At 47.2% G+C, this 26,595-nt stretch overlaps 1 protein-coding gene across 8 annotated transcripts in view; it reads right to left on the bottom strand.

The window, feature by feature from the left end:
- LOC134980486 (phosphofurin acidic cluster sorting protein 2-like) overlaps window positions 1-26,595 on the bottom strand; it is a 203,634-nt gene that overhangs the window by 97,344 nt on the left and 79,695 nt on the right. For all 8 annotated transcript variants that reach the window (XM_063947344.1, XM_063947340.1, XM_063947341.1 and 5 more), the window contains exons 3-4: window positions 10,771-10,860; window positions 9,639-9,764 (exon numbers count right to left, since the gene is read on the bottom strand). In XM_063947344.1, the coding sequence (XP_063803414.1) occupies window positions 9,639-9,764; window positions 10,771-10,860 (216 nt within the window). The remainder of the gene's footprint in view (window positions 1-9,638; window positions 9,765-10,770; window positions 10,861-26,595) is intronic.

Genomic DNA, 26,595 nt, shown 5'->3' on the forward strand with positions numbered 1-26,595 from the left:
TATTTCTCATAGTCCGTAGTGGATGCTGGGGACTCCATAAGGACCATGGGGAATAGCGGGCTCCGAAGGAGGCTGGGCACTCTAGAAAGATTTATGACTACCTGGTGTGCACTGGCTCCTCCCACCATGACCCTCCTCCAAGCCTCAGTTAGGACACTGTGCCCGGACGAGCTGACATAATAAGGAAGGATTTTGAATCCTGGGTAAGACTCATACCAGCCACACCAATCACACCGTACAACTCGTGATACTATATCCAGTTTGACAGTATGAAAACAACTGAGCCTCTCAACAGATGGCTCAACAATAACCCTTTAGTTAGCAATAACTATTTACAAGTATTGCAGACAATCCGCACTTGGGATGGGCGCCCAGCATCCACTACGGACTATGAGAAATAGAATTACCGGTGAGTAAATTCTTATTTTCTCTGACGTCCTAGTGGATGTTGGGAACTCCGTAAGGACCATGGGGATTATACCAAAACTCCCAAACGGGCGGGAGAGTGCGGATGACTCTGCAGCACCGAATGAGAGAACTCCAGGTCCTCCTCAGCCAGGGTATCAAATTTGTAGAATTTTGCAAACGTGTTTGCCCCTGACCAAGTAGCTGCTCGGCAAAGTTGTAAAGCCGAGACCCCTCGGGCAGCCGCCCAAGATGAGCCCACCTTCCTTGTGGAATGGGCATTTACAGATTTTGGCTGTGGCAGGCCTGCCACAGAATGTGCAAGCTGAATTGTACTACAAATCCAGCGAGCAATAGTCTGCTTAGAAGCAGGAGCACCCAGCTTGTTGGGTGCATACAGGATAAACAGCGAGTCAGATTTTCTGACTCCAGCCGTCCTGGAAACATATATTTTCAGGGCCCTGACAACGTCTAGCAACTTGGAGTCCTCCAAATCCCTAGTAGCCGCAGGCACCACAATAGGCTGGTTCAGGTGAAACGCTGACACCACCTTAGGGAGAAACTGGGGACGAGTCCTCAATTCTGCCCTATCCATATGGAAAATCAGATAAGGGCTTTTACATGATAAAGCCGCCAATTCTGACACTCGCCTGGCTGAAGCCAAGGCCAATAACATGACCACTTTCCACGTGAGATATTTTAGATCCACGGTTTTTAGTGGCTCAAACCAATGTGATTTTAAGAAACTCAACACCACGTTGAGATCCCAAGGTGCCACAGGAGGCACAAACGGGGGCTGAATATGCAGCACTCCTTTCACAAATGTCTGAACTTCAGGTACTGAAGTTAGTTCTTTTTGAAAGAAAATCGACAGAGCCGAGATCTGTACTTTAATGGAGCCTAGTTTTAGGCCCATATTCACTCCTGCTTGCAGGAAATGCAGAAATCGACCTAGTTGAAATTCCTCTGTTGGGGCCTTTTTGGCCTCGCACCATGCAACATATTTCCGCCATATGCGGTGATAATGATTTGCCGTAACATCTTTCCTGGCTTTAATAAGCGTAGGAATGACTTCTTCCAGAATACCCTTTTCCTTCAGGATCCGGCGTTCAACCGCCATGCCGTCAAACGCAGCCGCAGTAAGTCTTGGAACAGACAGGGCCCCTGCTGTAGCAGGTCCTGTCTGAGCGGCAGAGGCCACGGGTCCTCTGAGATCATCTCTTGAAGTTCCGGGTACCACGCTCGTCTTGGCCAATCCGGAACCACGAGAATTGTGTTTACTCCTCGCTTTCTTATTATTCTCAATACCTTTGGTATGAGAGGCAGAGGAGGGAACACATAAACCGACTGGTACACCCACGGTGTCACTAGAGCGTCCACAGCTATCGCCTGAGGGTCCCTTGACCTGGCGCAATATCTTTTTAACTTTTTGTTGAGGCGGGACGCCATCATGTCCACCTGTGGTTTTTCCCAACGGTTTACCAGCATCTGGAAGACTTCTGGATGAAGTCCCCACTCTCCCGGGTGGAGGTCGTGTCTGCTGAGGAAGTCTGCTTCCCAGTTGTCCACTCCCGGAATGAACACTGCTGACAGTGCTAGTACATGATTCTCCGCCCATCGGAGAATTCTTGTGGCTTCTGCCATTGCCATCCTGCTTCTTGTGCCTCCCTGTCGATTTACATGGGCGACTGCCGTGATGTTGTCTGACTGGATCAGCACCGGCTGGTGTAGGAGCAGGGATTTTGCTTGACTTAGGGCATTGTAAATGGCCCTTAGTTCCAGAATATTTATGTGAAGGGAAGTCTCCTGACTTGACCATAGTCCTTGGAAGTTTCTTCCCCGTGTGACTGCCCCCCAGCCTCGAAGGCTGGCATCCGTGGTCACCAGGACCCAGTCCTGTATGCCGAACCTGCGGCCCTCTAGAAGATGGGCACTCTGCAGCCACCACAGTAGAGACACCCTGGTTCTTGGAGACAGGGTTATTAAGCGATGCATCTGAAGATGCGATCCGGACCATTAGTCCAATAGGTCCCACTGAAAGATTCTGGCATGGAACCTGCCGAAGGGAATTGCTTCGTAAGAAGCTACCATCTTTCCCAGGACCCGCGTGCAGTGATGCACCGATACCTGTTTTGGTTTCAGGAGGTCTCTGACTAGAGATGACAACTCCCTGGCTTTCTCCTCCGGGAGAAACACTTTTTTCTGGACTGTATCCAGAATCATACCCAGGAACAGTAGCCGTGTCGTCGGAACCAGCTGTGACTTTGGGATATTCAGAATCCAGCCGTGCTGGTGCAGCACTTCCTGAGATAGTGCTACTCCCACCAACAACTGTTCCTTGGATCTCGCCTTTATTAGATCGTCCAAGTATGGGATAATTAAAACTCCCTTTTTTCGAAGGAGTATCATCATTTCCGCCATAACCTTGGTAAATACCCTCGGTGCCGTGGACAGTCCAAACGGCAGCGTCTGGAATTGGTAATGGCAATCCTGTACCACAAATCTGAGGTACTCCTGGTGAGGATGGTAAATGGGGACATGCAAGTAAGCATCCTTGATGTCCAGGGATACCATGTAAACCCCCTCGTCCAGGCTTGCAATAACCGCCCTGAGCGATTCCATCTTGAACTTGAATTTTTTTATGTATGTGTTCAAGGATTTCAAATTTAAAATGGGTCTCACCGAACCGTCCGGTTTCGGCACCACAAATAGTGTGTAATAGTAACCCCAGCCTTGTTGAAGTAGGGGTACCTTGATTATCACCTGCTGGGAATACAGCTTGTGAATTGCCGCTAGCACCGCCTCCCTGTCTGAGGGAGCAATCGGCAAGGCAGATTTTAGGAACCGGTGGGGTGGAGACGCCTCGAATTCCAGTTTGTACCCCTGAGATACTATTTGAAGGATCCAGGGATCCACCTGTGAGCGAGCCCACTGATCGCTGAAATTCTTGAGGCGGCCCCCCACCGTACCTGGCTCCGCCTGTGGAGCCGCACCGTCATGCGGCGGACTTGGAAGAAGAAGCGGGGGAGGACTTTTGCTCCTGGGAACCTGCTGTTTGTTGCAGCCTTTTTCCCCTACCTCTGCCTCTGGACAGAAAAGACCCGCCTTTTCCACGCTTGTTTTTCTGGGTCCGAAAGGATTGAACCTGATAAAACGGCGCCTTCTTAGGCTGTGAGGGGACATGGGGTAAAAATGCTGACTTCCCAGACGTTGCTGTGGAAACTAGGTCCGAGAGACCATCCCCAAATAATTCCTCACCCTTATAAGGCAAAACTTCCATGTGCCTTTTAGAATCTGCATCTCCTGTCCACTGGCGAGTCCATAAGCCTCTCCTAGCAGAAATGGACAATGCACTTACTTTAGATGCCAGCCGGCAGATTTCCCTCTGTGCATCTCTCATATATAAGACTGAGTCTTTGATATGGTCTATGGTTAGCAGGATCGTGTCTCTGTCTAGTGTGTCAATATTTTCTGACAGTTTATCTGACCACGCAGCGGCAGCACTGCACATCCAAGCTGACGCAATAGCTGGCCTAAGTATAATGCCTGAGTGTGTATATACAGACTTCAGGATCGCCTCCCGCTTTCTATCAGCAGGTTCCTTGAGGGCGGCCGTATCCGGAGACGGTAGTGCCACCTTTTTAGACAAACGTGTGAGCGCTTTATCCACCCTAGGAGGTGTTTCCCAACGTGACCTATCCTCTGGCGGGAAAGGGAACGCCATTAGTACCTTCTTAGGAATTACCAATTTTTTATCAGGGAAAGCCCACGCTTCTTCACACACTTCATTTAATTCATCTAATGGGGGAAAAACTACGGGTAGTTTTTTCTCCCCAAACATAATACCCTTTTTAGTGGTACCTGTATTTATATCAGAAATGTGTAACACCTCTTTCATTGCCTCAATCATGCAGTGAATGGCCTTAGTGGGCATCAGGTTAGACTCATCGTCGTCGACACTGGTGTCAGTATCAGTGTCGACATCTGGGTCTGCGGTCTGAGGTAGCGGGCGTTTCAGAGCCCCTGATGACCTTTGAGACGCCTGGACAGGCACGAGCTGAGAAGTCGGCTGTCCCACATTTGGCATGTCGTCAAATTTCTTATGTAAGGAGTCTATACGTGCACTCATTTCTTTCCATAAGCTCATCCACTCAGGTGTCTGCCCCGCAGGGGGTGACATCCCTTCTAAAAGCATCTGCTCCGTCTCCACATCATTATCCTCATCAAACATGTCGACACAGCCGTACCGACACACCGCACACACAAAGGGAATGCTCCAACAGAGGACAGGACCCACAAAAGCCCTTTGGGGGGACAGAGTGAGAGTATGCCAGCACACACCAGAGCGCTATATAATGCAGGGACTAACTGAGTTATGTCCCCTATAGCTGCTTTTTCTATATAAATGTATACTGCGCCTAAATTTAGTGCCCCCCCCTCTCTTTTTTACCCTTTTCTGTAGTGTAGACTGCAGGGGAGAGCCAGGGAGCTTCCTTCCAACGGAGCTGTGAGGGAAAAATGGCGCCAGGGTGCTGAAGGAGATAGCTCCGCCCCTTTTCCGCGGACTAATTCTCCCGCTTTTTCCTATATTCTGGCAGGGGTATTTTCCACATATATAGCCTCTGGGGCTATATATTGTGGTATTTTTGCCAGCCAAGGTGTTATTATTGCTTCTCAGGGCGCCCCCCCCCCCCCAGCGCCCTGCACCCTCAGTGACCGGAGTGTGAAGTGTGTGTGAGGAGCAATGGCGCACAGCTGCAGTGCTGTGCGCTACCTTGGTGAAGACTGATGTCTTCTGCCGCCGATTTTCCGAACCTCTTCTTGCTTCTGGCTCTGTAAGGGGGACGGCGGCGCGGCTCCGGGACCGAACACCAAGGCTGGGCCTGCGGTCGATCCCTCTGGAGCTAATGGTGTCCAGTAGCCTAAGAAGCCCAAGCTGGCTGCAAGCAGGCAGGTTCGCTTCTTCTCCCCTTAGTCCCTCGCTGCAGTGAGCCTGTTGCCAGCAGGTCTCACTGAAAATAAAAAACCTAATTTCTATACTTTCTTTCTAAAGGCTCAGGAGAGCCCCTAGTGTGCATCCAACCTCGGCCGGGCACAAAATCTAACTGAGGCTTGGAGGAGGGTCATGGTGGGAGGAGCCAGTGCACACCAGGTAGTCATAAATCTTTCTAGAGTGCCCAGCCTCCTTCGGAGCCCGCTATTCCCCATGGTCCTTACGGAGTTCCCAGCATCCACTAGGACGTCAGAGAAATATAGAATGATAAATGGGCGCCAAAGCGTTCTACTCCTGCAAGCTATGCTGCCAGCGAGAGCATTGCAGGGGAGATTCTGACCAAGAACCTGGTACGCCCAACTTTCACCACATAAGGTAATAGATATCGGTATAATTTAGTATGGTCACTACACGCACGGAGGAATGTGGTTACATTTGAATTGCTATATACTAAAATCTTAAAAGTTACAATAATTAGTTCATTGACTTTTAACATAACAAGAAAACATAATAAACATTTGTATGTATTGTTCAGCATTAATATGTGGTGAAAAGTCCACATTGAAGTTACCACAATCAATCGTTAATTTTCAAATATGAAAAAATAAAATATAAGAAAAAAATTTTTTTAGAATGTTTCCCAATTTTGAAGCACAGAGGTAATAGGTCTATTGCAAACGTGACTGAAGCAGCGCCGAAACCCAAAATTAGCTTACCTCTGGAGCTTAGAAATATAGAAATACTGCAACCATTCATCATAGGGTACCCAGGTGTATTGTGAGGTATCACAGACATAGCTCCAAGGGCCAGTGTTTAATCTCCGCTAGATATAGAGGTCTATTCAGACATGGACGCAGCAGCACAAATCGGCCGCATCCAGGGGGCCTTTGCACGCGGCGGCCGCATCCAGGGGGCCTTCACACGCGGCGGCCGCATCCAGGGGGCCTTCACACGCGGCGGCCGCATCCAGGGGGCCTTCGCAACCAGGGGGCCTCCGCACGCGGCAGACGCATCCAGGGGGCCTCCGCACGTGTAGCGTCTATAGTGTGCATGTATGACCCTTCGCCACGCAGCCCAGAAGGATAGTGCCACAAGGTGATTGACAGCAGCAGCTGCCAGGGAGGGGATGGCATTGACGCTGCATTTAGTGGGCGCGGTCCGAACAATGCATGTGTATTTGCACCGTTTTCGTGGTGGCTGCGTGACATCACACGCAGCCGCTCTGAGACAAAATGGTGCCAAACCACCTGCAAGCGGAGCCAGGCAGGGGTCAACCTCTAATCTATGCGTTCGCAATTAAACTGTGAATGCATCATGGGACGGCGCCACACACACACATGCTGGTCAGCCCCTAGCATGTGAGTATATGGACGCAGATCTTGCTGCGGGAAGCAAGATCTGCATCCATCTTTGAATAACTCCCAATCTGCCTCCACCACCCTCTCTCTCCCAAGTCCCTTTCTGTCTCTACCCCTTCTCCTGTCAGTGCCCATCTGCTCCTAACTCAGGACCCCCCATTTTTCTCTCCCCCTCCCGATGCCCCCTCTTTCAGTGTGAAACACATAAGTACAGTTAAGAGCAGCAGAAGCGGCAGGAGGCTGTAACGTCACCCTTCACAGTGCCTGTGTGCCGGGCTGAGCGGCGCCAATATTCTTAGAGGCTGTAATGACTCTCCCTCTCGGCTGCCCGGCGGTGACAAGCGCCACAGACAACAGAACCAAACTCCCCCCTCCCCGGAGGAGAGCATCTCACAGACAAAGAACAGCAGGTCACAATACAGTGCTGAACGCAGCGATACCAGCACATAGCCGTCACTGCTCCATCTCACCCGTGTGTGTGCAGCTTCCGCCCCATGCCCACATCCCCACGGGGACACCTGAACCTGTTAACATTCACCTGAATACTTCCACCACCTAAAGACGGGCAGAGCAGCTTACCTATCGCCAGAGGTGTCACTGGGTGTGGTGAGCCCCGATGCGCGCTTGCTGTGAATAGTGGGCGTGGTCGCAAATCAAGGGGTCGTGGCCTCCCTGGGATCCTGAAATAATCACTCGGGGAGTGTACCCAGCATCTCCGGAGATGCTGGGCTGCCCCTGGAGACCGTTTTCCTGCACTGGTGACTCCACATATATGACAGCAGCAGGATGTGACACCCGGGAGCGGGCCACACACCCCCTCCCCCCCCCTTATGATGCAGCTGCCTGTTGCAGGTCTGCCATACAGACAGCAAGATGCACCAATATATCTGCAGATATATTGCTCATTGGCTGTGCAGCAGGTCCGATGTGATATGTCTTTGAACAAAGTCGTTTACAGACGAATGGTTTGTACACGCCCGCCGATACACAGGCAAACACAGGAGAGGACTCCCCGCCATCCCCCCCACCCCCACCCCCCACCTCCTCTTGGCCAGCAGCTCAGACTAGAACCACAATAGCAGGAGCATATAATACAATTACTAGAGCTGCTACCACAACATGCGGTTTAAGAGACAGAGCAGACTCCAACGCTTGCTCCAATGTTCCGCAGAGCGGGAAATTGTGGATTGCATTTGGAAACCCCCCTCTAGAAATCCTACGTTTGCCCCTGGATGCGTACACATGCGGTGGGCAAGCTGAGGGAGGACACATCTGTACATATGGTAGAGAACAGAGATTGTAAGCTCCACTGGAGCAGGGACTGATGTGAATAGCCAAATCTTCTCTGCAAGGAGATGCAGAATATTTATACACTGTATAACTAGCTGGTAATAAACAATAATAGAAGTTCCCAAAACAGACATTGATGCCCTGTGAAACTTACCAGTGAATTTTTTTTAATTATAATAGTCATTAGATTTTAATGGAGGTAATTCAATTAGGTGCGAGTTGGATCCTGCAAGACGTTCTCACAGTGAACTTAAGGTGTGTACACACGGTGAGATTTCGGCTATGCCCGATTCTCACTAAATAGTCAAAATCGCAAGCACAAATCTCACCGTGTGTACACACCTTTACACTACGAATGGCATTTGCGATTTCAATTCAAACTTGCATTGTTTTTTAGAGGAAATTCAGGGGGTTTTTCTCAGCAGGTGAAACGGTAAGGAAAATCTTTATTTGAAGATAAAAATGTCGGGACACAGTGTAGAGCCAGTTCAGAGGTGGACGCTACTTTCGCCGCTGCTGTGTCTTTGTACGCTGCTAAGTCTTGTTTTAAAACACGCCCACTGCCGGCTTCTGTGATCAGCTGCTACATCCAAAGATTAAACATCGGTTCATCTGCGTAAACATCAGAGTGAACACCTCGGGTTACTCCAGATGTTCGGAAAAACCACACCGCCGAGCCAGTGAATCTGCATCTAAGCATGCCACCGCCGACTTCTGCACACCCAGAAAATGGGGCCGATGCACAGTTTTCTGGAACGGTGCACCTCCACGCCCCCAAACAACTACAGACTGTCACTCACCCGATGTCTGCTGCCGCACCACATCAGACATCGCATGCCAAGATCAGCTCCTGCACATATCATTAAAAAAAATCTGAGATTCCTGTGAATATCGATTCACTGTAAATCTCTGAATCGGGCCCATAGATTGGAGGTCACTGTGGTTCATCCACAATCTAGTAGTCTCAAACCCTTCTTGGTAACATTCACACACCTGCCCAACACCTCGTTCAATTACTAAAGCGGTGAAATGAGCGATCTCACAAGATTTGGCAGCAATGCATGCCAAATCCAGAGTCAGCGATAGCGACGCGCGGGACCGCGCATCACTGTCGCCAGCGCCCTACACACGGAGAGATCTGTGCTTAATTTCTAAGCAATCTAGTAAGATTTCTTAGAATTTAAGTTACGGAGCTCTCCGTGTGTACCCACCTATAGGAGGACACTCTTTTAGTACACTGTTTTATCTACATAAATGCATCCCATTGTTATAGGAGGTCCATTGTTGTTTTAGCAAATAAATTACAAGAGGCTTGTGTCTATACTCCACAGGACACAAGTCTCCCTACATACATTTCTCCTTGGCACAAATCAGCATTCATTCTTGTGAGATCAGGTGGGGGCGGAGTCTCACATTAAGTGGGTGAACAACTTACAGAGGACACAGTGACTTTGATTGTTAAAGTGTAAACGATGAATTGACCTTAAAGAAATACGCTGAACATGCAGATTGTATAGCAGTTCTAGATTTACTGGGTGAATAAGTAGTATATGTTCTGCTTTCCGTGTTTGATGTGCTAAACCACGACCCACCTCGGCCATGTTGATGCATCCGATGGCTAGAGTCTTGTAACCCAGAATGGTTCGATTTTTATACCTTTTCCTCCTTTGAAGCATAATCTGAAGTTTGTTTCCTTCCCTTTTCAAAAAATGAGGGTACTAGTGATGGAAAACAAAACAAAGTTTTGGGTTTATTTTTTTATTTTTTTTACTTCCAAACATTTTTATTGAGCAAAGAAAAAACAAACACACAATACACAATCTAGAGACTGGATGAGACGTAAGGTGTGTACACACCTGTACAGAAAACCATAATCAAATGAAGATTTGGGGTCTCAGAGTGCTGAAACGTACACATGCCAATTCTTTAAAAAAAAAAAAAAATTATAATAAAATAATAAGTACCCAACAATATAAAGATATAATTAAGCATAAAATATTTCTGTTCCATTAAATATAAATGTTGGTGTCTGGTGATTAAAACAAGTAATATTTGCCTCATGCTATACTTTGACAACAAAGCAATATTTAGGCATGAGAACTCCTATATGTATTTGCCCCCCAGTAGCGTAGTAATGTATTACTGTACCCTGCTGTACATGGGTGACTGCAGTACACTAGCTCCGACGTACTATGAAAATATGACATAAAGACGTCGCATTACTGTTAAATCCTTTCTTTGAGGAAATAAAGACACACTAAAATATAAAGCTGGGTACACACTGGAGCAATGTCGGGACGATTTGCTGTTTCATAGCGACAAATCGCCTACATCGCTCAGTGTGTATAGGACTTTTCACGCTCCTTCCCCTGGGTGCTAGGTTTGATTTGCTGCACATCAAACCTAGTGATATCGCTAGCGACCTTGTTTATGCTAATGAACGACGGAACATGATTGTTTCGTTCTTCATTAAACTGGTTCCAATGTGTACGCTCAATCTGGGTTCAAGGGCATTTGTTCCGATGACATGGATCCAGACAAATAAATATCTTTAACATTAAGGCCCGGACGTGATGTGTTCTGCCCATAAAATCTGCTGAATCTTAAGACTATTAAAGCATTATTGTAATATAGACTATAATTCTACAACCTCCGTTTTAATGCTCGGTGCATATTTCAGTGTACGCACATATGATATCCATAAGTATCAAAGAACATTGGTACCTGCAGTGAAAATGTCAGTGCGAGGTCAGTTTCCACTTGTCCACTAGGTGGCAGCACAATCTCATGAGAGCGAAGAATCCGTTTTGATCCCTAGTGAAGGACAAAAAAAAGCGGTATGTAAAAATATATAATAAGCTCAAATCCTATAACAGCAATAGTATTTAATAAGATGGCGAAGGAAAGAAACATTTTGTATTGGTTAAATAAGAATGATGTTCACTCGCTACAAAACCTTGAATGTTTTTGAACAATTTGCTTACGGATTTTACATGTTTTGACCATTTGGCATAAAAACAGAAACTACTTTTGTCTACAAAGTCATCTCCAGTCCTTAGTAAGAGCACTTTATGTAGAGGCATCATCAGAGTCTAAAGGCCATTCCGTGGGTAATAGGTGTATTGTGATGAGCAGCAGAAAGCCATTACATATTTACACTTTCAGCAAATCATATAACCTATACAAAGGTCACATATACATACAGTAATGAGTGTGCTAATCACCAGCTACGGCCTGTCTGCTCTGCTGGAAATCAGGGTTGACATTTCCCATTAATTGGAAAGAGTATATATTGGTGATAAACGTCTAACAACTTGCACCAAACAACTTCAATGATTTGGGTTCTGAACCAGTGTATTCAAAAGGCATAAACATATTCTTGCTGTTGACAGAAGTCGGTCAGTAGTCACCCATCATCAGATATCATGTAATAACGCAGGAGTACCTCAAACATAACAAACTCCACTCATGACTACCCCCATGAATATATTACTTTTCTCATTGGGCCCCTTAATCAGGCCTGGGCCCAGGTAAATATCCCCCCCCCCCCCCCCCCTTCCCACAGCACCATTGACCATGCCAAGCAAGTGGTTAAAATGCTGCTAAGCCTGTTTGTTATACCCAGCAATGTTTCACAGTATTAAGTATAAGATGATAATTGTTTATCCCTTTATAGATTACACACCCTGTACTTTTTTCCAATTTTAACATTAATGAATCGAAATTAAAACTGAAAAGCATCAGCCATGTGGTTTTACCACTCCTCGCAAACTGTTCTGGATTACAGCTTGGACAGGGTGAGCATTTTAATCCCATCACCTGAGCACATACTTGCGCAGTTTATATTCATCAGCATCTTACTGCACTTCATATTATCTACAGGAGTAATAAATAAACTAATCCCTGATGTTCCCAGTTACTAACTTGAGCACAATCTTCCATTTCTGACAATACTCTTCGCAATGGACTAGTTTTCTACTGTACTAGCAAAATAAGATTCCCATACACTGACAGATATTCCAATCCAATCCTTGCTCAAATTGGCCAAACATGATGCCAAAGGGTATGGCTGGTGCCTTCAGTATAGTGTCCACTCCAGGGTGTACTGTTGTGCACGTCGAAGGCGTGGGGCCTAATTCAGGCGTGGAGCCATGAGGCCTAATTCAGACCTGATCGTTGTTGTGCCTGATTATCGAACGACTGCACATGCATACGGAACGCAAAGCGCAGGCACGAAACTAAAATGCAAAAAATGCTGCGTCTTTTTTGATCGTTAGGCAGACGCAGGCTGATTGACAGGAAGTGGGAGTATGGAGGTGGTAACTGGCCATTTTCTGGGAGTGTCAGGAAAAACGCAGGTGTGCCCGAGCATTTTCAGGGAGGGTGTGTGACGTCAGCTCCGGCCCCGATCAGCCTGTTTGTATCGCAGTGTAGGAGTAAGTCCTGGGCTACGCACAGACTGGGAAAATCATTAGATGGTGAGTGAGTTGTGAACGGATTTGCAGCTGACCGGCGTTTGCAAAGCTTTTCACACGGCGTACGCAGACTTGCACGGGGCGGATTTTCACTCTGTCTGGGTGGTGACTATCTGATCGCTAACCTCTGCAAATTCCCAGAGGAGCAATCAGGTCTGAATTAGGATAATAGGTTCAATTCCCACCATGGACCTAACTGTGTGGAGTTTGTATATTCTCCCCATGCTTGCATGGGTTTCCTCCCACAATCCAACGATATACTGGTAGGAACCATGCAGCAATTCTAGAATCTAAGAGACTGCGGTGGGTGCATTACCGATTCCCAATGAGACATTCTGTTATGTTAGACGGTCGCCGATATTTATGCTAGAACTGTATCCGTTATGGTATGGGTGGGAGAAAAATCTGATACAGACAACAATTTATAGATAATAATTGATCATGTTTCACCATCAATTACTTCTTACTGGAATCATTAGGCGGCAGAGCTAGACACCCAATATTGGGGGTCATTCAGAGTTGTTCGCTCGTTATTTTTTTGTCGCAACGGAGCGATTAGTCGCTAATGCGCATGCGCAATGTCCGCAGTGCGACTGCGCCAAGTAAATTTGCTATGCAGTTAGGTATTTTACTCATGGCATTACAAGGTTTTTTTCTTCGTTCTGGTGATCGTAATGTGATTGACAGGAAGTGGGTGTTTCTGGGCGGAAACTGGCCGTATTATGGGTGTGTGCGAAAAAACGCTACCGTTTCTGGGAAAAACGCGGGAGTGGCTGGAGAAACGGAGGAGTGTCTGGGCGAACGCTGGGTGTGTTTGTGACGTCAAACCAGGAACGAAACTGACTGAACTGATCGCAGATGCCGAGTAAGTGTGGAGCTACTCAGAAACTGCTAAGAAGTGTCTATTCGCAATTCTGCTAATCTTTCGTTCGCAATTTTGATAAACTAAGATTCACTCCCAGTAGGCGGCGGCTTAGCGTGTGCAAAGCTGCTAAAAGCAGCTTGCGAGCGAACAACTCGGAATGAGGGCCATTGTACGTATAAATATGTGTAGTGATCCTAGCATTGTACCTGTGCTAATAAGATACATTCCTGAAATAGGCCACTGTGATGTATAAACCCAGGTCTTTGTTTCTCTTCTTGTTTAGAACTGTTGCCACTGTATTTATTATAAGGAGTCCCCTGGAGGAGCTTGTCACAGCTGTCTTCTAATCAGTGTAACATCTTTGTCTGACGCATATAGCCTGCTGTAACATGTCACCTCCAAATCACAGCTCATCTGTTCTCCAGCTGTCTGCAACACTCGGCCTGCTACCCTGCACTTCTTACTGCCATAAGCAGTAGGAAAGAGGTGCTGCAGCAGCTAGACCAAACATCCAGGAGTAAGCGTTTCCAGGTGGTGGTATAATGTGACCAGTGTCAGTGTTTTCTATTAATGATGGTTGGGATGCCAGTATTACACTATTAAGATTTTTGCTTTTAAGTAATAAATGAATTTGAGAAAGGATCACATCTACAAATATGTTAACCAAAAAAAGGGAAGCCCGATTCCATTTGTGCGTTCCTTACAAACCCATACAGATATACGCATGTTCTGATTCTATAGTTCATGGACTATAGTTACTCTGCAGTAGGTTGCTATCCATCACTGTCTATCTATGAAGAGGAGGATGAGGGGATGTAGTCAAGAGGCAGACAATCAAAATGTCGACACCGCAATGTTGACCTTTTTAAAATATCAACAGCCAATGTGTCGACATTCTCAAAATGTGAAAAATATAGTACAACTGTAACCCTCCCGCAGACTAACCTTAATGTCAATACATCACATGTCAAAGTTGTCAGAGTGTTGACATGAAATAATGACATTGTCAGAATGTCCATATTAGGGTTAGGCTGTGGGAGGGTTAGGCGTAGGCTGCTGGGAGTGGGGGGCTTAGGTTTACCCATAGGGGAGAAATAGTCACAGTTCAGACCCAGAAGCCAAAGTCATTTGACCTCTAGGACCCGGAAGCCACTACAGCTGTTGGGATCAGATAAGTGATCGCTGAGCAACCTGTGACGATATGTCGACATTTCAACATGACAACATTTCATTACTGTCTACAAGATAAATGCCGGCAAGGTAAATGTCAACATTTTGACAATGTCAACAAGTTGAATGTTGACATATACCACACCCTACACTGATACAGTACATGTGTGAAAACCTTAGCATAAAAGGTGAGTACTGCATCTACACAATAGTATGGTTTCATTGGCGCAAACAGTATACACCACATCTCTGTCCATTTTACCCCGATATATTGCAAGAACCGGCTCTTAGAGGCTGCGCTGACTTGGATTTGTCCAGTCATGCAAAGCTTACATTTTACTCAACACAAGAAGGAAAAAAAAAAAAAACAGAGGACAGGGTGGGAAATTGTCTTACATTTTACAGTATAAATATTATTTAACCAAAATTATAAAGTTATTAATGCTGTAATAACCAGTGAGCAAGGATAATCTGCTCAGATTACAGGGTCTTCCTACCTGTCTGTCTGTTTTTACCCAGTTTTGTTCTATTACTGTTGTTCTAATTGTAAAGCGCAATGGAATATGCTGCGTTATATAAGAAACGGTTAATAAAATACAATTTCCTAGACACATGTATCTGCCCCTCCCGATGACAAGCATCATCCAGAAGTGTGAAACCTGAGTCGCTGCCGCTGTATCTGTACAATCAATACAGGGGAAGTGTGCTAGAGTGGAAACGCTCATTAGTAACTGGAGTAAACAGAACAGTGGGAGGGGTAAATGACGCTTAACAGATTGTCCTGTGCAACAGTGATTCTCACACTTACTAAAGGAGCTGGTACTGTAACGTAAGAAAATGCTTGCCTGTAGGTGTGTCAATGTATGTACGGGTGTAGTATGATTGGCCGCCGGCATACCGACAGCTGGGTGAGCGCTAATAAGCCCCTTGTGGGCTCGCTACGGGCACGGGGGCACATCTCCCTCCAGAGGGGTCATGGACCCCCAAGAGGGAGAATGTGTGTCGGCATGCCGGCGGTCGGGATCTGAGCCAGCGGCATACTGAAGACCACCCGTACATACATCACATGCCACGTACACAATCATCAGACAGCAATATTGCCTGGCAAACAAGATGCAACATCAAATAAGACTAGTTTATCTTCCAGTACAAGGGACAGAAAGAAAAAAAAACACCAACATTGTCCATTTTAATTCCAAGCATCAACACCACAACTAACTGCAATTAAATACCATCAAGAGAAAGGGAATAATGTAAGCAGATTTGTAACAAAAATTGGAAATTGTATTTAACTTCTTCGTGACAACCACAATGACAGAAACCTATTTTGTTCTTGTGGGCTGTTTTGGGCTTATTTTACCGATGTTAGCTAGGGGGGAAAAAATGCCAAAAAACAATGCAGCACTTCACCCTCGTTCCCAGAACTTAATTCAAGCTTCTCACACTGGGGGTCATTCCGAGTAGTTCGCTCGTTGACGATTTTCGCTATGCTGCAATTTGTTGCCAATTGCAAATGCGCAAGGCACGCAAGGCGAATGCGCTTAGTTATTTAACACTTAGCAGTTTTGCTGTGGATCCTGCGGCGCTTTTCAGGCGCACTGCTGATCGGTGAATGATTGACAGGAAAGGGGCGTTTCTGGGTGGTAACTGAGCGTTTTCCGGGAGTGTGCTAAAAAACGCAGGCGTGTCAGAGAAAAACGCGGGAGTGTCTGGAGAAACGGGGGAGTGGCTGGCCGAACGCAGGGCGTGTTTGTGACGTCAAACCAAGAACTAAACGGACTGAGCTGATCGCAATCTGTGAGTAGGTCTGGAGCTACTCAGAAACTGCAGGGAATTATTTAGTAGCAATTCTGCTAATCTTTCTTCGCTATTCTGCTAAGCTAAGATACACTCCCAGAGGGCGGCGACCTAGCATGTGCAATGCTGCTAAAAGCAGCTAGCGAGCGAACAACTCGGAATGAGGGCCCCTAACATGTAATAGCCTCCACCATTCCTCTTCCATTTACATAGAAACATAGTATTTAACGGCAGATAGGAACCAAATGGCTATAGGGTTTGTTTAGGGGATGGGGTTAGGGCAGTGGTTTTTAAACTGTGTGCCGTGGCATCCTGGGGTACCTCGGGACACTTGCAGGGGTGCCCTGGGTTGGTGGTCCAGGACCAATTCAAATATTTATGGACAATATAGTAGACAAAACCAGTGCTTGTGGCTTCCAATCAGTAATATGTGGACAAACAGAAGTGAATCCTCTTACCACATAACGGAGCCTAAGGATGACATATAAACACAATTTACTACATTTTATATTTTTCTCTGAATTTGTCAAAATCTTTTGTCCTAGGGCTGCAGTGAAAAAAATTCTGACACCCTAGGGTGCCATGACTCAAAAAAGTTAGGAAATCACTGGGTTAGGGTATTAGGGATAGGGTATTAGCGTTAGTTTAGGGGTTAGGTTTTAGGGCATTAGGGATCAGATATTAGGGCTGGTTTAGTGGTTTGGGTTAAGATATTAAGATTAGGGAAGAAGTTTGTAATGAGGGTTGGGTTAGGGTATTAGGATCAGGGATAGGGTATTAGGGTTATTGTTTAGGGTTATGTTCGGGTACTAGGTTGAGGGTTCAGGTAGGGTTGCTCTTTGTCCCGATTTGGTGGGATTGTACCAGATTTGGTGTATGTGCTCCATATCACGGGAATACTGGTGCAGAAAGGGTTTAGTTGTGTGGTGGTCAGCGGGTGCAGGTAATAGGAAGACTTAGGCAGAAACTCACGGGCCAGGTCACAAAGGTCTAGCTGGGGAGAGTGTCCGTGATGGAGTACAGGAGACTTGCTTCAGAACCCGTCGGACCCCTCAAATGACTACTTAGGCATGTCGACGTTTTTAATCATCTTAAATGGGACAATAATTACATGTCATTATTGTGGTTAAAACAATACTAATAATAGTACCCTCAAACAAGCTCATCTCCCTTTACACTCCAATCAGCCCTCTTCGCTCCACAAATGCATGCTGCATGTCCCGACAGCTGATTATTTCCTCCCACCTCCAAGATTTTGCCCATGCTGCTCCATACCTTTGGAATCTTCTTCCTATCAAACTCTCCACCTCTCTACAAACTTCAAAAGGGGCTCTGGAGACCCATTTCTTCATCAAACCCAGCCATCTCTCATCCTAACACTCTCTCCCATGGTCACTGTCGACCCCTTCTTTGTCACCCCCGTTTGTCCCTCCCCTTTAGAATGTAAGCTCTCATGAGCAGGGGTCTCTTCTCTCATGTGCTTTTCCTTCACCTGCTTATAACAACAACAAGTGTCTGTGGTTGGCCTAAGATTTATGTTGGAGACGGGATTGTTATGCTGGAGACAGATCTGTAATTGGAGTGCTTGCAAAATTTCAAAGAAAGTTACATGGCAGAAAAGAAGACACTTGTTCTCACTTTCTTGAGTTGTGGGTGTCGCTCTTTGACTCTCATCCTTTGCACTGTTGGGAAACTCTGAAGATATTTGGTCCCCACAAATGAAGGCTCGATTTGGAGAAGGCTTTACTATGCGAGTGGAGAATCCTGCCCTATTCATCATGTTGGGATAAATTGCCGATTTAAAAAGACTTATAACCAATGGGTAAGATGTCTGTCGTAGCACTAGGACTGGACAGATAACAAGACTAACAAGAATCTGGTGCAGCCTACTCCAAAACAGCCACTTCTTTATGTGGTCAAATTTCTTCAGGGACTCTAAAGCCACTTTCAGACAAAATTATCTGCCTTCAACCCAGCTCGGATACGGGACACAGTAAACAGATTAAAAACTGGGTTACCCCTTTCACACATGGGTGACGAACCAGGAATAATAATAATCACACTGGACCCGGGTCTATCAGCATTCAGTAGGCACTTGGGGATTATCTCATCTCCAAGCATTAGTGACCCTGGCCAATCAATTTCTTTTAGGAGTCATTATGACCAGAGCCCTACATTTCAGACCTAAGCAGAGTCGTCTACCCGAGTTGCAAGTCTCGGGAAAAACGCTACTAATGAGCTGGATTGCGGACCCTGGACTCTCAACCCTGGTAGAACCTTTCAGACGTAAGCCAGACCCAGGTCAATGTGTATTCACAGACAAAACCCCAGGTTTTAGGCTTATGTCTGAAAGTGGCATTACCGTTGAGGGGATAGCAGTCCCAGTGGAGCAACTCTGGCAAGCAAGGAGATGGTGGTTGCCTCTTAAACTTTTCCACTCAAAGCAGAGGACTTGTCTATTATAGATGGGATGGCTTTTTTCAAAACAATTCCCTATTCTAAGATTTAGATTAACTCATTTGTGTGAAAGTATGAATATAGATGATTATATAAAGGTTACAAACGTTCTCTAATTATTATTCTACCAAGTAGGTTAGGTGGATTGAAATCAACAAATTGGTATGGAATATTAGCAGTGGCTAAATGTTAATTTAATATCATAAGATAATACGCTTTTCTTTTAAATCAATATTTTTTTTCCTCATCTCAGAGCTCTGAATCATACGAGCGTTGCACTTCTTCATGGGTCACAGAAACTAAGCTGTGGTGCATGAAGTAGATGGAAGGCTCGCAGTGTTAGCTGTACACTAATAGTCGCTCCTCCCCTGCTATTACCCCCTGGTACCGCTGAGGTAATATTGAGTCACACCGGAAGAGCTGCGCGTCCCTGTTAGTCAGCGTCTGTGTCCACTGCAGAAGGAAAATGGCGCTGGTGAGCTGCTGGATCCTCTCATAGTGAAGCCCCACCCCTTCAATGGCGCACGGTCTTCCCGCTTTTTTATTATTCTGGCTGAGGTAATTTTTGTGCTTAAAATGGAGCAGAACCGTTTTATGGCTGCGTTTGCCAGTTTGGGTACCGTGTACAGTTTACTGAGGCGCAGTCGTGTACTGTGTCTGGAGACGCATTCTGCCACATTTATAAGCCGTGCATCTCTGTACCCTTGTGCCGCCACAATGGCCGGCGCCACGCTAACCGGGACGCCGGCTCAGTACTCACCACTCTTCTGGCTCTGTTAGGGGTGGCGGCATGCTGCGGGAATGTACGCTCGCCGTGGTGGGGCTTGCAAATAGTTCCCTCAAGAGCTAGTGTCCTGTCAGCGGAAAACGGAACAATTAACCCTTCAAGAGGTTGCCCCCCCAAGTGCCACGTATCAGACAGGCTGGTGCCAACCAGTCCTGCCTGGAAATAACAAACACAAAAAATAAATGCAGAAAACTGTTCAGGAGCTTCCATAAGCGTGACCGGCTCCTCCGGGCACATTTTCTAAACTGAGTCTGGTAGGAGGGGAATAGAGGGAGGAGCCAGCCCACACTATCAAATTCTTAAAGTGCCCATGGCTCCTAGTGGACCCCTATATACCCCATGGTACTAAATGGAACCCCAGTATCCTCTAGGACGTAAGAGAAATAAAATAAGAAAGCTTAGAGCTGCTAAAAACCAGCAGCCCTCTGACCATGGTCCGGCTCCTGTCGCAACAAACAAAAACTGATTTGCCTGAGCCAGGAGGCGGGGATATATGGACGGGCACGTTGCATGCTGGGAGGCCGAAAAGCTTTGACCAATTGGTGCAAATCCGCTGTCGCTTCATCATATCCCAATGTTATCCTGTGGACCCTGCCAGAGAAAACAGATGTATCTTGCTCTTCAAGTCCTCTGATCGGGATCTCATTAGGATCCCAGTGGTCGGGATCCCGCCCATCAGAATACAGACGCCGGAATCCCAACACTATTCGGAATGCGAAGACCGGCACCCCGAATAGAATATCCAGCCCGGTGCCGTAATCCCGACAGCCAGAATACAGAATACTCGTCCACCAGGGGAGGAGGAGAAGGGGGGGGGGGAGGGGGTGTAGTAGTACGTTTAGGCTATAGATAGGGAGGGTCAGGGGACCAGGGGAGGGGTAGGTGGGTAAGTGTAATTACCTTACCCTGTCGGGATTGCTGCAATATATCTGCAGTGTTGTCTTTGTCTTGAAACTAATACCTAACATAAAAGTAGTATGTAGTAAATTGCAGGGGCAACAGAGTAAAAACATATTTTGCTGTACACATCTGTCTCTGCATTTGCAGCCTATGCGCCTCCTGTACTACAAGCTCCCGCCAGAGCTGCGCACTTACATTTCCCCTGTAGCAGAAGCTACACGTCCTAACAGGCATATATGCACCTAAGTGCTGGTCTGCATGAGCTGCAGCTGCGGGAACACACCCTTACTGTACTCTGCCCATATCAGAACGCTTTTTCTCTATATATAAGTGCAATACACAAGGGTCTTAGCAGTGCTGTACATATATGCCCTGGCTTTCTGAGAATGCTTAGAGCAGGGATGGGCAACCATTGGCCCTTCAGCTGTTGCTAAACTACACATACCAGCATGTCCTGCTACAGTTTTGCTATTTGGCCATGCCGGGATGTGTAGTTAAACAACAGCTGGAGGGCCGCAGGTTCCCCAGCCCTGGCTTAGAGCAACGTCACAAGATACGCTACACAAGCCGGCATAGTTACTTACACTGCATCAGCCCCTTGTCAGTGTTCCTGGGGTGCTGACGGTGATTTAGGTGTCCAATGTATAATCCACTATTACTACTTCCTACACAGCTAATAAGAATTATTTCATCTGGTACCATATACAGATGTGTCGTCAAACACCTAGCGTCCGTACAGTGTGAGATGCTCCAAAACTACCGCACTACACATCACAGAACCAGCAAACAGCCACTCATAGGGCCAAATTCAGACCTGATCGCAGCAGCAAATTTGTTAGCTAATGGGCAAAACCATGTGCACTGCAGGGGGGGCAGGTATAACATGTGCAGAGAGAGTTAGATTTGGGTGGGTTATTTTGTTTCTGTGCAGGGTAAATACTGGCTGCTTTATTTTTACACTGCAATTTAGATTTCAGTTTAAACACACCCCACCCAAATCTAACTCTCTGCACATGTTACATCCGACCACCCTGCAGTGCACATGGTTTTGCCCATTAGCTAACAAATTTGTTGCTGCGATCAACTCTGAATTAGGCTAAACTATGCAAAGAACCTCACTTGTACTTGAGGTTAAATTGAAAAACTTACGAATCTGATTAGTAATGTTTGGCGTGTGCATCTGCAGTCCTATATTCTGGGTGTGGCACTACAAGTCTCAGCATGGTAGCATCTCATTATATTTAGTTGGGGAGCAGTCTAGCCCCCCATATAACCCTCAGGCCACTCAGTATGGCCAGTGTTTTCACATAGCTGGGGCCAATGAAGCTGTGATAAAGGATGCAGCCACTGGCCTTGGCACGCACAGTAAACAGGGTCGACACACTGCCGTTGCTGCCCCACTCCCTGCCCCCAAATGGCTGCAACTTAGGAGGCACTGCAACCACTGTCAGACAGATCAGTACATATCTCAAAGCATTGGGGATGTACGCAAATCATTGGGTTAGCGTACTGATCCAAATCTGTCCCTTGGTTGCACACCGCTGTACAAATGTTACACATCATACTGATTAGCATAACCCAGCCATGTAGTCAGAGGCGGCAGCACACAGCCGTCTGGAGAGGAGGAGCGCAGCGGACACGGGGGGGAAGGAGGGAGGTGGAGGAGGGAGCCGCAGCTGCGCTGTTTTATTGGTTGAGGCGCTGCTGCTGCTGTCCATCTGCTTCACTATAGGCTGTCTTCCGCCGCTGTGAAGCGCATCCCAACATTCACAGCGGCGGAGAACAGCCTATAGTGAAGGACTGGGACAGCAACAGCAGCGCCTCCACCAATAACACAGCGCTGCTGCGGCTCCCTCCTCCTCCTTCTCTCCTGCCCGGGATCTCTGCCAGAAGCTGCACCGAGTAGACTGAGCCAGCGGAGAGAGAAAGTATAATTTATTTTCATTCTTTCTCTCTCTCTCTTTCTTTCCAAAAAGGGCACGCTGTCTGCCGCAATGTGTAACAAGGGCACGCTGTCTGCCGCAATGTGTAACAAGGGCACGCTGTCTGCCGCAATGTGTAACAAGGGCACGCTGTCTGCCGCAATGTGTAACAAGGGCACGCTGTCTGCCGCAATGTGTAACAAGGGCACGCTGTCTGCCGCAATGTGTAACAAGGGCACGCTGTCTGCCGCAATGTGTAACAAGGGCACGCTGTCTGCCGCAATGTGTAACAAGGGCACGCTGTCTGCCGCAATGTGTAACAAGGGCACGCTGTCTGCCGCAATGTGTAACAAGGGCACGCTGTCTGCCGTTATGTGTAAAAAGGGGGACGCTGTCTGCAGTTATGTGTAAAAAGGGGGACGCTGTCTGCAGTTATGTGTAAAAAGGGGGACGCTGTCTGCAGTTGTGTAAAAAGGGGTACGCTGTCTGCCATTATGTGTAAAAAGGGGATGCTGTCTGCCGTTGTGTGTAAAAAAGGGGATGCTGTCTGCCGTAATGTGTAAAAAGGGGAATCTGTCTGCTGTAAGGTGTAAAAGGGTCTCTACCTGGTGTAGTGGTGCTACTGTGCGGCGTAATTTGAATAATGGAGACTACTGTGCACCGTTTTATGAATTGGTATTATTTTGTGGCCACACCCCTTCCCCATGAAGCCAGCCCCTATGTATTTATGCGCGCGCCTACGGCGCGCACTGCCCCTGTCTTGCATGCAGGGGTGGGGCTCCGATGCAGTTTCTTGCACACAGTGCTAAAATGTCTAGTTACGGCACTGATGCTAGGTATCCATTTCTCTGGCCCTGAGCAGGTCCCCCTCACCAGATCCTCTCCAGGGGTAAGGGGGTGGACTTGGATGGGATGAGGGGGGGCCCAAAGCATTTTGTCGCACCTGGGCCCACCGCTCGCTATTTCCGCCACTGCACATAGTTGTGTTGCATCTAGTTGCCTTATGTCTGCGAATAAGATGAAGATTTTCAACAGAAAAGAGGTTCAGCATTGCAGAGTCGCCCGGAACCTGGTGAGCTGACGGGGGGCTATTTAGCACAATGAAGCCGCAGTGTAAAAGGGCACGGTACTGTAATTATAGGATTAAATAAGAATTTACTTACCGATAATTCTATTTCTCGTAGTCCGTAGTGGATGCTGGGGACTCCGTAAGGACCATGGGGAATAGCGGCTCCGCAGGAGACTGGGCACAAAAGTAAAGCTTTAGAACTACCTGGTGTGCACTGGCTTCTCCCCCTATGACCCTCCTCCAAGCCTCAGTTAGGATACTGTGCCCGGATGAGCGTACACAATAAGGAAGGATTTTGAATCCCGGGTAAGACTCATACCAGCCACACCAATCACACCATATAACTTGTGATCTAAAACCCAGTTAACAGCATGATGACAGAGGAGCCTCTAGAAAAGATGGCTCACTACAGAAATAACCCGATTTTTTTGGTAACAATAACTATGTACCAGTATTGCAGACAATCCGCACTTGGGATGGGCGCCCAGCATCCACTACGGACTACGAGAAATAGAATTATCGGTAAGTAAATTCTTATTTTCTCTAACGTCCTAAGTGGATGCTGGGGACTCCGTAAGGACCATGGGGATTATACCAAAGCTCCCAAACGGGCGGGAGAGTGCGGATGACTCTGCAGCACCAAATGAGAGAACTCCAGGTCCTCCTCAGCCAGGATATCAATTTTGTAGAATTTTACAAACGTATTTGCTCCAGACCAAGTAGCTGCTCGGCAAAGTTGTAAAGCCGAGACCCCTCGGGCAGCCGCCCAAGATGAGCCCACCTTCCTTGTGGAGTGGGCATTTACAGATTTTTGGCTGTGGCAGGCCTGCCACAGAATGTGCAAGCTGAATTGTACTACAAATCCAACGAGCAATAGTCTGCTTAGAAGCAGGAGCACCCAGCTTGTTGGGTGCATACAGAATAAACAACGAGTCAGATTTTCTGACTCCAGCCGTCCTGGAAACATATATTTTCAGGGCACTGACAACGTCTAGCAACTTGGAGTCCTCCAAATCCCTAGTAGCCGCAGGCACCACAATAGGTTGATTCAGGTGAAACGCTGAAAACCACCTTAGGGAGAAACTGGGGACCAGTCCTCAATTCCGCCCTGTCCGAATGGAAAATCAGATGAGGGCTTTTACAGGATAAAGCCGCCAATTCTGACACGCACCTGGCCCAGGCCAGGGCCAACAGCATGACCACTTTCCATGTGAGATATTTTAACTCCACATATTTAAGTGGTTCAAACCAATTTGACTTTTGGAACCAAAAAACTACATTTAGATCCCAAGGTGCCACTGGAGGCACAAAAGGAGGCTGTATATACAGTACCCCTTTCACAAACGTCTGAACTTCAGGGACTGAAGCTAGTTCTTTTTGGAAGAAAATTGACAGGGCCGAAATTTGAACCTTAATGGACCCCCATTTCAGGCCCATAGACACTCCTGTTTGCAGGAAATGTAGGAATCGACCTAGTTGAAAAATTCCTCCGTCGGGGCCTTACTGGCCTCGCACCACGCAACATATTTTCGCCAAATGCGGTGATAATGTTTTGCGGTTATATCTTTCCTGGCTTTGATCAGGATAGGAATGACTTCATCCGGAATGCCTTTCTCCTTCAGGATCCGGCGTTCAACCGCCATGCCGTCAAACGCAGCCGCGGTAAGTCTTGGAACAGACAGGGTCCTTGCTGGAGCAGGTCCCTTCTTAGAGGTAGAGGCCACGGATCCTCCGTGAGCATCTCTTGAAGTTCCGGTTACCAAGTCCCTCTTGGCCAATCCGGAGCCACGAATATAGTGCTTACTCCTCTCCATATTATAATTCTCAGTACCTTGGGTATGAGAGGCACAGGAGGGAACACATACACTGACTGGTACACCCACTGTGTTACCAGAGCGTCTACAGCTATTGCCTGAGGGTCCCTTGACCTGGCGCAATACTTGTCGAGTTTTATAAACATGTGGAAGACTTCTGGGTGAAGTCCCCACTCTCCCGGGTGGAGGTCGTGTCTACTGAGGAAGTCTGCTTCCCAGTTGTCCACTCCCGGAATGAATACTGCTGACAGTGCTATCACATGATTTTCCGCCCAGCGAAGAATCCTTGCAGCTTCTGCCTTGCCCTTCTGCTTCTTGTGTCACCCTGTCTGTTTACGTGGGTGACTGCCGTGATGTTGTCCGAATGGATCAACTCCGGGTGACCTTGAAGCAGAGGTCTTGCTGAGCTTAGAGCATTGTAAATGGCCCTTAGCTTCAGGATATTTATGTGAAGTGATGTCTCCAGGCTTGACCATAAGCTCTGGAAATTCCTTCCCTGTGTGACTGCTCCCCAGCCTCGCAGGCTGGCATCCGTGGTCACCAGGACCCAGTCCTGAATGTCGAATCTGCGGCCCTCTAGAAGATGAGCACTTTGCAACCACCACAGGAGAGACACCCTTGTGCTTGGTGACAGGGTTATCCGCTGATGCATCTGAAGATGCGACCCGAACCATTTGTCCAGCAGGTCCCACTGGAAAGTTCTTGCGTGGAATCTGCCGAATGGGATTGCTTCGTAGGAAGTCACCATTTTTCCCAGAACCCTTTCATTAATGTACTGAGACTTGGCTCGGTTATAGGAGGTTCCCGACTAGCTCGGATAACTCCCTGACTTTCTCCTCCGGGAGAAACACCTTTTTCTGGACTGTGTCCAGGATCATCCCTAGGAACAGAAGACGAGTCGTCGGAATCAGCTGCGATTTTGGAATATTGAGAATCCAATCGTGCTGCCGCAACACTACCTGAGATAGTGCTACACCGACCTCCAACTGTTCCCTGGATCTTACCCTTATCAGGGAATCGTCCAAGTAAGGGATAACTAAAATTCCCTTCCTTCGAAGGAGTATCATCATTTCGGCCATTTTTACCTTGGTAAAGACCCGGGGTGCCGTGGACCATCCATACGGCAGCGTCTGAAAATGATAGTGACAGTTCTTTACCACAAACCTGAGGTACCCTTGGTGAGAAGGGTAAATTGGGACATGAAGGTAAGCATCCTTGATGTCCCGAGACATCATGTAGTCCCCTTCTTCCAGGTTCGCAATCACTGCTCTGAGTGACTCAATCTTGAATTTG

The sequence above is a fragment of the Pseudophryne corroboree genome, chromosome 12, assembly GCF_028390025.1.
Source record: "Pseudophryne corroboree isolate aPseCor3 chromosome 12, aPseCor3.hap2, whole genome shotgun sequence".
Classification (NCBI taxonomy): domain Eukaryota; kingdom Metazoa; phylum Chordata; class Amphibia; order Anura; family Myobatrachidae; genus Pseudophryne; species Pseudophryne corroboree.